The sequence below is a fragment of the Sinocyclocheilus grahami genome, unplaced genomic scaffold, assembly GCF_001515645.1.
Source record: "Sinocyclocheilus grahami isolate Dianchi unplaced genomic scaffold, SAMN03320097.WGS_v1.1 scaffold36.1, whole genome shotgun sequence".
NCBI lineage: Eukaryota > Metazoa > Chordata > Actinopteri > Cypriniformes > Cyprinidae > Sinocyclocheilus > Sinocyclocheilus grahami.
In genome coordinates, this window is record NW_015505215.1 from 574679 (window position 1) to 589748 (window position 15070).

Consider the following 15070-nt stretch of genomic DNA (forward strand, 5'->3'; position numbering starts at 1 on the left):
CTACTCCAGATCTAGCAGGACAGAGTGATGAATCCAAAAATGTGGATACAAATACTACAGCAGTTGGGGAGACCCAGACAGCACCCACCCCGGTATCCTTCCCTCTCAAATCAAAACATGTTCTTGGAAAGATGCATTTTAAGAAACAGATTCTCAGCGTTACTGTTGTTGAGGATAACTCCATTGTCAGCACTGCCTCAGCAGAGATTTCGGAGCCAGTAGTCCCATCTGAGTCAGACAAAATTAGTTCTTCAGCCAAGGTTGAAACTGAAACCTCATTGCAACAGTGTCACAAGAACTCTGTCATCAATAGTTCCTCTGAAAAAGTGATCAAAGAGGAAAACCCTCAGGAGAAATTAGACTCATGCCTTAAAGGTCCTGTTTCTTCCCATATTGGGAAGGGAGATATGGATTCTTCCATTATTTCTGAGCATGAGGAAAACAGAAAATCCCAGCCTCAATCAGATAGCACGCTTCCAGGTTCGGAGTCTGATGGGGATTCAATCCGAACATCGTCTAGCCAGAAGTCTAGTGACCGTAGAAATAAAATGGACTCTGAATGCCAGAGTAACGAAGCGAAAAGATCCTCTAATTCCAAAACTAAGGAGTTAGAAAAATCCAGGCCTGATAGGAAAGAAGATGAAAAGGGGTTGAGTCGTTCAAAATCTGAGCGTGACTCCAGGCACACATCATCAAGATCTTCTCGTTCTGACAGAGACAGAAGGAGGACCAAAAGTCGGTCACGGTCTAGAGCTCGAGGCTGTCGAACTAGTTCATATTCCAGGTCTGAAAGGTCCAGGAGTGCGAGACCATCAAGGTCAGATAGGTCACATTACCATGATTCTGAGCGGAGGTTTCATAGAAGTTCTCCTCATCGTGAAAGGAGAAGCTCACGTTCACGAACCGATGGCAGGTCTCGTGACAGTTCTGACTCGGTCTGTTTCACTTCAACTTTAATATTGTCCTCGACCTGTGCTGCTTTTCCCAAAAGCCTTGTTAGCTACTATGGTCATTAGTTCCATTGAACTCTATTGGCAATGATGGAACTTGCGACCATAGTTGTTTTTGGGAAACGCACCCCAGATCAAAACAAACTTGTTACCTGTTTTTGTGACCCACAAGTTGAGAGCCACTGGCCTAGACAGCAAAAACACAGTAACGTTCTTATAAAAATAAATGTAACACTTCCAGTGGTGTATCTGTGAGATTCTACAAAATTGTTAACTTTTAGCAATGAGAAACCTGAAGTCTTCATCTATAGACAAATAATTACAAATACAGTGGACAAATATATTTGTGTCATGGAATCGACATTGCCTGAATGCAGTTATGCTGTCTCTTCTCCATAGGTGCGACACCGTATCAGAGAGCATACTACTCTGAGTTGGTTTGCCCGAAGTGTTGTAGCTTTCTTCAAGCTGCTCAGCATCAGCTCTGACTCAAAATGGATGCTCTGTTGAATCAAGAGCTCAGGTACTCTCTCAAGTGTGGCTATTGAGTGGAATATGGTGCAATAGCATTTGCTTAAACTGCCAGCAGAATGTTAATTTAAACGACTTTCACTTTTGGCTGTTGTTGTAACAGAGTCTATGCAGTAGTGTTCTTCATAACTTGAATTGCAGAATTTAATGTCCAATTTGTTATGGGCCAATACATCTTTAGCTCTTTATGTCAACGGACGTTATGCAAGAATGTTAAACCATGCTTCCCTGCCATGCTAATCCTGCTTCTCCAGTCCCGGGCTAAATTTGGTTTTGCACTATTGAGGGATTTTAGATAACCAAGTGCTTGCATATATTATATGTAGGCTTAAAAGATTTTAAAACCTTTTTGCGTTTCACCTTGCACTCTGCAGTTTAAAGTTATTTTAAAATAAAACTGAGATACCACAACATTTTGTCACAATATAATTTGTTATTCGAGGAAAATTTGTATTCAGACCAAGTTTTCAACCAAGAATTTGTGGTCAGAATAAACAGTTCTTTAGTTATTCATGTTAATGTGCTGGACTTGCTTGAACTTGGACAAATGTGTTTTTTATGCAGTGTTCAGTATTTGAGCCTTTGCATTAAATGTTATTTTGCATGCTTGATATTTGAGTTTATTTTATGCTACTAGTGAGTGTCATTAGGGATATCATTTTAGAGATATCACTGTTGCATTAGAATGGCTAAAGTGGGTCACATCAAAATTCTATTATATACTTAGATAGATAAATAGGGTCATGGTAGATTAAAATATTGCCTATCTGACAGATATGAATGGCATGAGAATCCCCTCCCATTACTACTACTATCATTGTAGGGTGACTCCATTATGAAGGTCAGATGGATAAAAGGAGTCTCAGAGGAACATGTAACCTAGTTGTTGCTGTGTAGCTTCATATAGGTTTTATGAGAACTAGAAAACAGTCAGCTTATTTGTTGTCGAAATTGTGTCAGTTGTTTATTACATGAAGTGACTTCAAAAATAGGAAGTGATGTGAATGAACTATATAGGGCTACATTGTGTTTCATATACTTTTTTTAACAATTAGTCCTTGGCTTTTGGATAAAAGAGTGGTGTTATTTTCACAGCAGGTTTTTTAACTTTCCTTGTAATGAGATTTTAATTTCAATAGACTAATGTTCTGCTTTTTTCTTTTCATGCTATTCTTTTATGACAACAGGGAAGATGTGAAAGATTGTTCGGTAGGTGTAGAATTCATATATCTTGCAATTTTTGTTTCAGTATATGTACATAAACAACATGAAACATGTTATGCACATACACATAAAATCATAAAATACTAATTGTATTATAATTTTTTTTTATATTACTAGATTAAGGTTGAAAACCTCCCGAAGCAAGTCATATTCAAAGGCCTTGCACCTAGGGTTGTATTGACAAACCATCTTCTGCCTAAAAGAACCAAGGTGAAGGTAAACCTTGAGGAACAGGGTCGACAAAAGGTCTCCTTCAGCTTCACACAGACAAAGAAACCACGTCAAAATGTATTTCTAGCCCCAGCAAGCCCGGAGAAATCTGCAAGTGAACATTCTTCTGCACTGCAAGCTGGACCTGTATCTACTCCAGATCTAGCAGGACAGAGTGATGAATCCAAAAATGTGGATACAAATACTACAGCAGTTGGGGAGACCCAGACAGCACCCACCCCGGTATCCTTCCCTCTCAAATCAAAACATGTTCTTGGAAAGATGCATTTTAAGAAACAGATTCTCAGCGTTACTGTTGTTGAGGATAACTCCATTGTCAGCACTGCCTCAGCAGAGATTTCGGAGCCAGTAGTCCCACCTGAGTCAGACAAAATTAGTTCTTCAGCCAAGGTTGAAACTGAAACCTCATTGCAACAGTGTCACAAGAACTCTGTCATCAATAGTTCCTCTGAAAAAGTGATCAAAGAGGAAAACCCTCAGGAGAAATTAGACTCATGCCTTAAAGGTCCTGTTTCTTCCCATATTGGGAAGGGAGATATGGATTCTTCCATTATTTCTGAGCATGAGGAAAACAGAAAATCCCAGCCTCGATCAGATAGCACGCTTCCAGGTTCGGAGTCTGATGGGGATTCAATCCGAACATCGTCTAGCCAGAAGTCTAGTGACCGTAGAAATAAAATGGACTCTGAATGCCAGAGTAACGAAGTGAAAAGATCCTCTAATTCCAAAACTAAGGAGTTAGAAAAATCCAGGCCTGATAGGAAAGAAGATGAAAAGGGGTTGAGTCGTTCAAAATCTGAGCGTGACTCCAGGCACACATCATCAAGATCTTCTCGTTCTGACAGAGACAGAAGGAGGACCAAAAGTCGGTCACGGTCTAGATCTCGAGGCTGTCGAACTAGTTCATATTCCAGGTCTGAAAGGTCCAGGAGTGCGAGACCATCAAGGTCAGATAGGTCACATTACCATGATTCTGAGCGGAGGTTTCATAGAAGTTCTCCTCATCGTGAAAGGAGAAGCTCACGTTCACGAACCGATGGCAGGTCTCGTGACAGTTCTGACTCGGAGGATGACCACCGGCGGACAAGGACTCGAGGTAGTGACTCAAGTCGATCCTCCACTTACTCTAGCTCACAAAAAGACTCAAAATCATCCACTCACTCCAGATCCCACAGGGACTCAAAACCCACAGATTGTTCTCGATCATCTGAGTCAGACAAAAGAACACAGCATTCAAAATCAGAGCGATCTCATTTAAAAGCTGGTGACTCTGAATCCAATAGAAAGAGCTCTCCTGAAGCAGAAGCAGTTCACAGGAACTCCAGTGCCCACTCTAAATCTGAGATTAATGCTAAAACCTCACATTCTAACCCAGCTACCTCATCCCGAACATCTGAGAAAAAGGTCCATAAAAACAGCTCTGACTCTGATGAGGAGCACAGAAAAAAACGTCAGTTACAAGGATCAGACAGGTCATCTGTGTCTGGGACTTCATCTTCCAAAAAAACTGATTCAGCAGATCACAAGACTTTAAATAATGTTACTGGAACAGAGAGACAATCAAAAGACAGGTTAAGTAATAACACAAAGCAGTCACAGTTAGACCCCAGCCCAGTTACGCCTCTGAAGGAATGCAGCAAAATTGATGACAACTCTTCTCTGCCTAAATCTAAATGCACTTCTCAACAGATGCATGAAGCTACGCACAAAGTTAATTTGTTCAAAACAAATCAACAAACTGAGAACCAACCTCCAAACCAAGAGGGAAAGTGCACAAATGTTCCTGAGAGTCACAAGACAACTGATAGATTGAAGGAATCCATGACAAGTAGAAGTCTTGAAGTTAGAAGTTCCACTGATAAACCTGGAATGAAAAATGAGATTCCAATCCAAAGTAAAGCTCTGGCAGAAGGACTGACTGACTCATTTTGTGTAGGCCACACTCCCGATCAGGATTCAGTAGGATCACTGGCAGACCCTCTTTCTGTGAAAGAATTACCACCTGGAGGATGCTTGAAATTAAACACTAAATTAGATGGGCTATCACTAACCATTAGTAAAGCCAGTATGCCCATCACACAGAGTGCTCAACTCTGTGAAAAAGATTCTGAGCAGCATTATGTGAATCCTGAACAACCCATTAGTGGGATTTTGAAAAAGGATGGTAGTGCTAAAAAATCCCGATGGGATATTGTTGGTCAAGGCACTTCAGAAAATCAAAGCCCTATGAAAATAGTGAATCCAGATGTGGAAAAGGTCATTTCGGCAAAAACAATAGAGTTCAACAATGATACTACCCCTGATGAATCTTGCACACAGAAACCGGGCTCTGAAGTACCATCTGAAAAATCTGTAGAAGGACAAATACGAGACGCATCTGACCTTGCAACCCAACATACTCATGGTGAACTTCTAAATCAGACTGTTGAAGTTCCTCAATCAACAAGTGCCCCTGTTGTTAGTGATCTTCCCCTTAATTGCAGTTCTGGCAGTAAAGAGAAAATCAATGTAGACAAACTAAAGCCTGAAACTCGAAACTCTGATTCCTTAAACCACGATGGTAAATGCCACAGTGAGGACAGTGAGAGTGAAGAATCGGACTCCGAATCAGATGATGGGCGTGTTTCCTTAAAGCGGCTGCACTCTGTGGTGGTTGTGCCAAAAAATTCAACCATTGCTCTTAAGACGAATTACTTGAATGACTCAGTGATTTCTGGACAGCAACAGACTGATTCACATGAAAGCATTAATAGGGAATTTGGTTGTGGCTTTAACAATCAGTCAAAGCTTGAGGAATCATCAGCACTTTTTAAGGCCAGTGCACAAGCTGCAATGCCAAGTCCAGATATTAAATGTGTCTCCTACCAATCGCAGAGTAACATGGTTGACAGCACCAGCCATTCGGAGGCTACCAGTGCTCTTGTGGACAAGAACCGGGGTGCCCAAGAAAGTCCAAATAGCGTCCAGATAAACCAAGCATCACTTCTGAGTTTTGAAAAGACTTGCATGCGACCTGAATCGGATCACCATCAATACCATGATAGACCAGATAGCTGGAATGGAAGGAAAGGAGGAAAGCAGCACTATGGGGACTCCACTGATTTCAACAGTGGGAAGGGTTATGGCTTAGCCTGGGACTTTATCCAGTCAGAACAGCCCAGTTAATTTGTTCAAAACAAATCAACAAACTGAGAACCAACCTCCAAACCAAGAGGGAAAGTGCACAAATGTTCCTGAGAGTCACAAGACAACTGATAGATTGAAGGAATCCATGACAAGTAGAAGTCTTGAAGTTAGAAGTTCCACTGATAAACCTGGAATGAAAAATGAGATTCCAATCCAAAGTAAAGCTCTGGCAGAAGGACTGACTGACTCATTTTGTGTAGGCCACACTCCCGATCAGGATTCAGTAGGATCACTGGCAGACCCTCTTTCTGTGAAAGAATTACCACCTGGAGGATGCTTGAAATTAAACACTAAATTAGATGGGCTATCACTAACCATTAGTAAAGCCAGTATGCCCATCACACAGAGTGCTCAACTCTGTGAAAAAGATTCTGAGCAGCATTATGTGAATCCTGAACAACCCATTAGTGGGATTTTGAAAAAGGATGGTAGTGCTAAAAAATCCCGATGGGATATTGTTGGTCAAGGCACTTCAGAAAATCAAAGCCCTATGAAAATAGTGAATCCAGATGTGGAAAAGGTCATTTCGGCAAAAACAATAGAGTTCAACAATGATACTACCCCTGATGAATCTTGCACACAGAAACCGGGCTCTGAAGTACCATCTGAAAAATCTGTAGAAGGACAAATACGAGACGCATCTGACCTTGCAACCCAACATACTCATGGTGAACTTCTAAATCAGACTGTTGAAGTTCCTCAATCAACAAGTGCCCCTGTTGTTAGTGATCTTCCCCTTAATTGCAGTTCTGGCAGTAAAGAGAAAATCAATGTAGACAAACTAAAGCCTGAAACTCGAAACTCTGATTCCTTAAACCACGATGGTAAATGCCACAGTGAGGACAGTGAGAGTGAAGAATCGGACTCCGAATCAGATGATGGGCGTGTTTCCTTAAAGCGGCTGCACTCTGTGGTGGTTGTGCCAAAAAATTCAACCATTGCTCTTAAGACGAATTACTTGAATGACTCAGTGATTTCTGGACAGCAACAGACTGATTCACATGAAAGCATTAATAGGGAATTTGGTTGTGGCTTTAACAATCAGTCAAAGCTTGAGGAATCATCAGCTGCACTTTTTAAGGCCAGTGCACAAGCTGCAATGCCAAGTCCAGATATTAAATGTGTCTCCTACCAATCGCAGAGTAACATGGTTGACAGCACCAGCCATTCGGAGGCTACCAGTGCTCTTGTGGACAAGAACCGGGGTGCCCAAGAAAGTCCAAATAGCGTCCAGATAAACCAAGCATCACTTCTGAGTTTTGAAAAGACTTGCATGCGACCTGAATCGGATCACCATCAATACCATGATAGACCAGATAGCTGGAATGGAAGGAAAGGAGGAAAGCAGCACTATGGGGACTCCACTGACTTCAACAGTGGGAAGGGTTATGGTTTAGCCTGGGACTTTATCCAGTCAGAACAGCCCAGCAGCACATTTCAGCAACCGGACAGCAGTCATGGCACTGAACACTTGCCTCAACCAGGAATTGCTCTGTTTGATAGTGGTCACAGACCAGGTCCATTGGCTCAGCCTGCCATCTCTGAAACCAACAGACCAGTCAACGCACATGTGCCTTTTCATTATCATGATTCAATTAACCAGATCCATCCAGACTCTTTGACCAATGATCATGATGATGACAGGGTAGGAGGGATCAAACAAGGATCTATCCTGTCTGCTGATCTTCCAGGATCATCCCCATTTGTTCAAGCCCATGAGATAAGTAGCAATTGCAGCTTCACCACAGAAAGTCAGAACACCTCGGAAGCTCCCAGAGAACACAACAAAAAGCCTCATCGAGGAAGGGGTCCACCAAAGAAGAGACGTCCTGAGTTTGAATCTGAATCGGATAATGAGGCAGAGGCCGGTCTGACCAGTAAAAAAGAGTGTTTGGATGAGAGCTCAAAGGTTGTGAAAGAGAGTAAGGAATCTTTCCACCAAATTCAAGATGTGGAGCGCCCACTGCTCAGTCTGAAAGAGTTCCAGGATCCAGCTGTGTGGAGGGAAAAGGCAAAGCAGAAAAAAATGCCACACTACTTTGACCTCATCGAAGAAAATGTGTATCTGACAGAACGGTAAGTATATATTTTTATCCCTGGAAATTTAATCAATGTTCTTTTGCATTGGCAGTGCCACACTCTGCTTTTTGAATGCACTTATTTCTAAATGTTCATTTGTTCGTTTAATTTGATCTTTCATAAAGCCCATAAAATCTGTTCTCTGTCCTTACAGCAAGAAGAATAAGTCTCATCGAGACATCAAGCGAATGCAGTGTGAGTGTGCTATCCTCTCAAGGGAAGAGCGCTCCCGGGGAATGATGGCATGTGGGGAGGATTGCCTCAATCGCTTGCTGATGATTGAGTGGTAAATATCCTGCTACTACATCATAGTATTTGCTTTACAGCAGAGAGAATCTGTAGTGAGAGACTATAGTTATCATGTTTACGTTACTTGTTGAGTTTATATTACTGGCAGATTACAGCAATTTGCAGTAAAAACATTGAGGGCAAATTTTTTCTCCTCTTTTTCTTGTTCTTTCAAGCTCTTCCCGGTGTTTGAATGGAGCATACTGCTCCAATAGGCGATTTCAAATGAAGCAGCATGCATACTTTGAGGTAATTTTGACTGAAAGCAAAGGCTGGGGCTTACGAGCAGCCAAAGACCTACAGCCGTAAGTACTATTTGCTTCAGCTAACAAGTGCTTATTCCATATGTTCTTTATGTCTTTTATGTTAAGTCATCTGTTTTTTTGCAGGAACACCTTTGTTTTAGAATACTGTGGAGAAGTTTTGGATCACCGGGAATTTAAGGCACGGGTGAAGGAGTATGCGCGAAACAAGAACATTCACTATTATTTCATGGCTCTGAAAAATAATGAGGTGAGTCTGTGGAATTAGTGCAGAAATGAGAATTTGAAGTGTTGCTGACTTTGATGAATTAAGTTAGGTTTAAAAAAAAAAAAAAAAGACAAGAGCATATGCCTCTATTATGTCTGCAGATAATTGATGCTACTTTGAAAGGAAACTGCTCCCGTTTCATGAATCACAGCTGTGAACCCAACTGTGAAACTCAGAAAGTAAGTGCACTTGATATATTTTTGTACCTCACTGTACCCCCACACAAATCCTACTCCTCCTCATTATCATAAGAGCTTGAGCTGGATTGTTGTACAGTATACTTGCATAGTTCTTCCAGTTCCAGAATGTTGTTCAGAAAGACTGCTGCACAGCACCACCTCCACTTCAGGATGAGAAGCAGGATGTCAATAGAAAATGTAAATGTGATTGTTAGTGTGATGTTATCATGGAAAGTGGGTCAAAAAGGCAGACCTTTCTGTCTAGCAAACAAATAGTTGATTACTGAGGTCAACTACTTATACAGTAAAAGGTTATTTAGCCACATTTTGTTCTATAACTTAATGCGTCTGATCTGTGTCTGTTTGCACATCTCTGTGCATTTTTTTTGCCTATGTAGGAATAGGTGCTTTTGGAACTTAGAGCCTTTGATTTCTATGTAAAATCTTTGTTTTGCATTTCTAATCCATCGCACCCTTTTGCAGTGGACTGTAAATGGCCAGCTCCGAGTTGGCTTCTTCACCACCAAAACTGTGACAGCTGGAACAGAACTCACTTTTGATTATCAGTTCCAAAGATACGGGTAAAAGATCCAGTCGTTTCCTTTCATGTATAGTCTTGTTTTTTTACTTCAAATGAAACTCTGCATACATGTTGATCATAATATCACATCTTTCTTCCTTTGTCCACCAGTAAAGAGGCCCAGAAGTGTTTCTGTGGAGCTCCTAGCTGTCGAGGTTTAATTGGTGGAGAGACTCGAGTTAGTGTCCGAGCAGCAGGTGGGAAGAAACAGAGGGAACGCTCACGGAAGAAAGACACTGACAGTGTGCTTACCACGGTGAGCAAGAGGGCCCGATTATTGTGTTTCATCCAGCTACAAGAGAAAGGCAGAATAAATCCATGCAGTGACTGGGAAATGTTTTACATGTCAAGTCCATGACTCTGATATCATGTTTCAGTGGTTTAATTTAGTCAACATTTGCGCTTGAACAATTATGTGCTAACACTAGACACAAATAATACATTTGTCAGATTTTCAAACCGTTGTAGCAAAGTGTTATCTTAAACCAGCAGTACCAAAGCAATAATCTTGTGGCTGAATTTGGGTCAGCTTTGTTCTTGCTTGCATGTTAATTGCTCTGGGACTTTCAGGGCTTGTTCCAGTCTACAAATAACACGGCTAATATATTCTGCATGCATTCAAGCTAATTGCATTTTGAGGTTTTTATGGCTTGTTTGAACCAGCACTCTTCATCTCTGGCACAGACCTGCACTAAGAAAGCAAACAAAATGTAGAAACATCCTCCTGATACATGAAATTGAATGGCTTGAAATTAGAAGTGAGCTTTTGCCATGGTCACAGTTTGATCGAGATCAACAAAATATTTCTCCTGTGGTGCTGCTGGTATCTAAACTGGCTGACATTGTTCTGCAGTTGGATGAGGAGCTGGAGGCTCTGCAGGAGAATGGAGAAGGCTTGTGTGGAGAGAAAGATGTGATCTCGCTCTGCAGACTCATGGTGCGAGTGGAGACAATGGAGCAGCGACTCACCTGCCTTAAACTCATCGAGGTATACTGCATCACCGTCACATTGAAATAAATTTGATTTATTGCACAGCATTTCAGTGCTAGAGGACATACTACTGCATATTTGTGGTTTGGCGTTAAGCATTTAAAAATGACTGAAAACTGGTCTTACTGAGTTTTTGGCATGTCTGTGCAGAATACCCAGAATCCCTTGTGCCTGAAGCAGTTTTTGGATCACCACGGCCTGTCGCTGCTGTGGATATTTATGGTTGAACTTTCTGAGGCTAAGAGCAATTCTGTAAACAACATTAAACTACAGCTGGAGGTAAGAGTTCAAAGCAAACACACACACAGTTAGGGGGGAATTTTAAAGGGGTCCTATTATGCTCTTTTACAAAGTCTTGATTTTGTTTTGGGAGTGTACTAGAACATGCTCTCATGCTTGGTGGTTCGAAAAACGCATTATTTTTTACATAATTTACATCATTACAACATCTCCCTTTGGAGTGGACTTTGAGGTTTGTAACTTTCTAGATCTTTTTTATGCCCAAACATACACACTACACACTGACTAAAATTAAAAAAGTGAAAAAGCATAATAGGACCCCTTTAAGAGCAGATCACCAAGCAAGTTAGTGGGCTGCTAGCTATTTCTGCCATTTTCCCTTAAGCAAAATCCAGAAATTCATAGTGGTCTGATATTTTAGTAAATGTAACTTAATTATGATAAGGCTGTATGTAGTTTTAAGCTAAAATTTAGGGTGCTGTCTCCTAAAGCTAAACTTTTTTTTTTTGGGTGAAATTCTTAGATAATGAAGGCTCTGGCAGTGCTTCCCATCTCAACAAAAAACATGCTGGAGGAGAGCCGAGTGCTACAGTTTATCCAGCGCTGGGCTCAAAGCCGGCCACTCAGCCAACCAGCAGAACAGGATGGCTACTCCAGTGAGAGCACCTCACGTGCCCAAACGCCCCTCAACACCCCTGATGGTCCACCAGCCAAGCTGGCTACTGAGCTGGATGGAGACACTCCCAAGCGGGCAGTCTACCGTAGGTTGAAGATCATCAGTGAGAACAGTCTGGACAGTGCCCTGTCCGATGCTAGTAAAGCTTCGGATGGGAAAGAAGAGGAAGATGAGGAAGAGGAAGAGATGGAGGATGAGCCTTCACAGTTGGAAGCCACAATTGAAAGGGATGTAAAAGTAGAAAACAGTGAACCGCCTTCTGAGAGTCAAGCTGAGCTTGAGCCCGAATTAAAACAGGAGCCCCCTGAAACCGAAGAAGTCACACATTCAACACCAGAGGCCACTGTCGGTGAAGGAGAGACACTTGAAACACAAGAACCTGAAGAAAAACCCCTCGTTAAGCCTGAAGATCAACTGGAGGATGAGAAGATTGTGGAAGAGACCAAGAGTGAGGAGCCATCAGAGTCCCAGACAGAGTCAGCAGCAGTTGAAGATGCCCCTTCAGTCACAGACACCACATCTGCAGCAGACATTAGTAATGATGTAGTTGCTGAAGTGGAAACTCCCATAACTGAGACCCAGGTGGAAAACACATCTTCTGAACAATGCAGCTCCGAAGAGAATGCAAGTTGCAGCACTGCAGGAATCACACCCACGCAACCGTTGGAAACCATAATGGAGAGCGTCTCCTCTGAATCCACAGCTGTTGCCATAGAGAGCACACCCACAGAATCTCCATCTGTCTCTGTGGAAACCACTCCAACTGAATCTGCTGCTGTTTCTACTGAAAATGTGTCATCAGAGGCTGACGTTGCCGCCGGTTCTGCTGATGCATCGGCCCTGGCTATTGTGGCTGTTCCAGCAGAGGGCGCTGCAGTGGGGACGCCTTCTCAAGATGAGGAGGAAGGTGTTTCTGATGTCGAAAGTGAGCGCAGTCAGGAGCCACAAGTTCGGGCTTCTGATATCAGTGATCTGGCCGTCCGGCTGCTGGACAGTTGGAAAGACTTAAAGGCAAGGCTATAATTTGTTAAAAGTAGGGATGCACCAATGTCGTTTTTTTAGTAGGCCAAGTACAAGTACTGATAGTACTATAGTTCTCACATTACTTGCTATAGTTAGCATGTTTAAAGGGATAGTTCACCCCAAAATGAAAATTCTGTCATTAATTACTCCCCCTCATTTTATATTAAACCCGTAAGACTCATTCATCGTTCATCTTTGGAACACAAATTAAGATATTTTTGATGAAATCTGAGAGCTTTTTTTAACATCGTTTAAATAGTCCATGTGACATCAGTGGTTCAACTAGTGCTGGGCAGTTTGACCGAAAATCTGTAGCACGTTTTTTTTATAGGATTGTGGCGGTTTTATGGTTTATCACGTTTTTTTTTTCCTTGACTGTGCCTTTACATGAATCCGAATGATCACTATCCAAACAAAGATGCTGCATGAGCAGTGTTTTATTTAAATTAGATTGTATAGTTTCACAATTTAAAGCAAAAAGCATAATGGTCTGATTTTAGCCTTGTGAAACTATACTACATAAAACATCTGCATGAAACAAAAACACCAGACGGGCTTGAATGAGACTCAAACTTACTCTCTGACAGTAGGTGACGCATATGGAGCAGCAGCGATACAGCGTTTCCTTGGTTAACGCTGTAAACAAAGCAGTGCTACGCTTATTAAAACTAATTTAATATGCATTATATGTAGGCAAGAAAAAAAAAATACCATCTAAACTTTTCTGAAGACATTCAGTTCCCCTCAGCGATACATTCATATAAACCCTCACTCCCGATTCAGTATTTAGCATTTTCATGGTGGTGCTGCTGACGCAGGAGCCGGCATTCTGACGTAGAACGCGCTGCACCTTCTTTACAAGCAGACGAATGCACATGTATGCGTTGTGGTACTGTCGTGAATGCATGTCGAAGACTGACATTGAAAAGAAGAAATTGTTGAATAAAGTCTTTATTTTTAATCTCTTTGCGCTCAAAAAGTATTCTCGCAGCTTTATAAAATCACAGTTGAACCACTAGTTTCCATTACCCTTCAAATTGCGCAAATTGAAACTACAAATTGAAAATATGCCTAATGGAAGCGCATCAATTTAGCAAAAACGCCCATATATCGCTAAATAAATTTTACGCTCGCATGAGGTGGTTTTTCAGTCAATTCGAAAAAGGAATATTTCGCAAAACTACAATGGAAATGTTTTTTTTTGTGTTAACGGGTCACATGTGAAACTTTCTAATGCATATTTTTTCTGAAAGGCATAGCCTTAGCTTTACGCATATGCTAAGCATACACATGAAAACCGAAGTATACTTTGGGCTTAACTGTTCCTGCGTATCACTTCTTAAAAATAATTGTGCATTTAAAGAAAAGATCATGTTGGATAACAAATAAACAAGCAGTTTTTTCCCTCTCAGGAGGTTTACAGGATACCAAAGAAGAGCCAGGTTGAAAAAGAGTCAAGTGGTAGGTCAAGAACGCATCATACTTCTACCCAGTTTAATTGTAAACATTTCATACTTTTTTGTTATATACTCTGATCCATCCTTTGTTTTAGATCGCAGTCGTGATCGAGAAGCCCTGATGACCCCTCGTACATCTTCGAGCAGTCGAGAGAGAGAGCGAGAAAGAGACAAGGAGCGTGATCGGGATCGAGACCGGGACAGAGACTGGGAGCGTGAACGAGACTGGGACCGTGACCGTGAGCGGGACCGGGAGAGGGATGGAGAGAGATCGACTCTTCGCAGTGCAGATAGAAAAAGGCGACGAGGCTCCACCTCCCCTCTGCCGCCTTCAGCTTATGAGAGGGGCCGCAGAAATGATGACCGGTAAGATTTAAAGGGGTCCTATGATGCGATTTCAAGTTTTCCTTTCTCTTTGGAGTGTTACAAGCTGATTGTGCATAGATAAGATCCCTGAAGTTGCAAAGACTAAAGTCTCAAAACCAAAGAGATATTCTTTATCAAAGTTAAGACTCTGCCACGCCCCCCTAAAACGGCTCGTTCTAACACGCCCCCACATATCTAGGTCACTATGTGGCAATATTTGCATAATGCCGCCCAAATGTTCACGCAAAGAAAGAAGGCGTGGTTTCAGTAACCACAGTTGAAGCAGCCATGTCAGGGAGACGCTGTGTGTTTCTAGGCGAAAGCAAAAGCACTTTATTTGGCCTTCGGAAGTAGATGCATTTAGGAATTTTTAAGATCGCTTACAACAGAACAGCAATGCATTTTATGGACGACCGTTTCATGAACCTAGGAGAGGAGGTAATTCTGACTTTGCTATGACAATCTGCGCTTCTGAATCAGTTACTGTTTTGTTATTAGTTTAAGTATTTGCTATTGACTGTTCAAATGCGGAGTTTTG

The 15070-nt window shown here is 41.7% G+C and overlaps 1 protein-coding gene across 1 annotated transcript in view; it reads left to right on the plus strand.

Moving 5' to 3' along the window:
- Window positions 1–15070, plus strand: part of LOC107581536 (histone-lysine N-methyltransferase SETD2-like) — a 34412-nt gene that overhangs the window by 4764 nt on the left and 14578 nt on the right. The window contains exons 2-16 of the mRNA XM_016267112.1: window positions 1350–1473; window positions 2669–2690; window positions 2823–6097; window positions 7551–8198; window positions 8356–8487; window positions 8666–8794; window positions 8879–9002; window positions 9122–9199; window positions 9683–9780; window positions 9891–10035; window positions 10633–10767; window positions 10921–11049; window positions 11534–12697; window positions 14122–14170; window positions 14262–14532. Of these exons, the coding sequence (XP_016122598.1) occupies window positions 1445–1473; window positions 2669–2690; window positions 2823–6097; window positions 7551–8198; window positions 8356–8487; window positions 8666–8794; window positions 8879–9002; window positions 9122–9199; window positions 9683–9780; window positions 9891–10035; window positions 10633–10767; window positions 10921–11049; window positions 11534–12697; window positions 14122–14170; window positions 14262–14532 (6428 nt within the window). The 5' untranslated portion in view covers window positions 1350–1444. The remainder of the gene's footprint in view (window positions 1–1349; window positions 1474–2668; window positions 2691–2822; window positions 6098–7550; window positions 8199–8355; window positions 8488–8665; window positions 8795–8878; window positions 9003–9121; window positions 9200–9682; window positions 9781–9890; window positions 10036–10632; window positions 10768–10920; window positions 11050–11533; window positions 12698–14121; window positions 14171–14261; window positions 14533–15070) is intronic.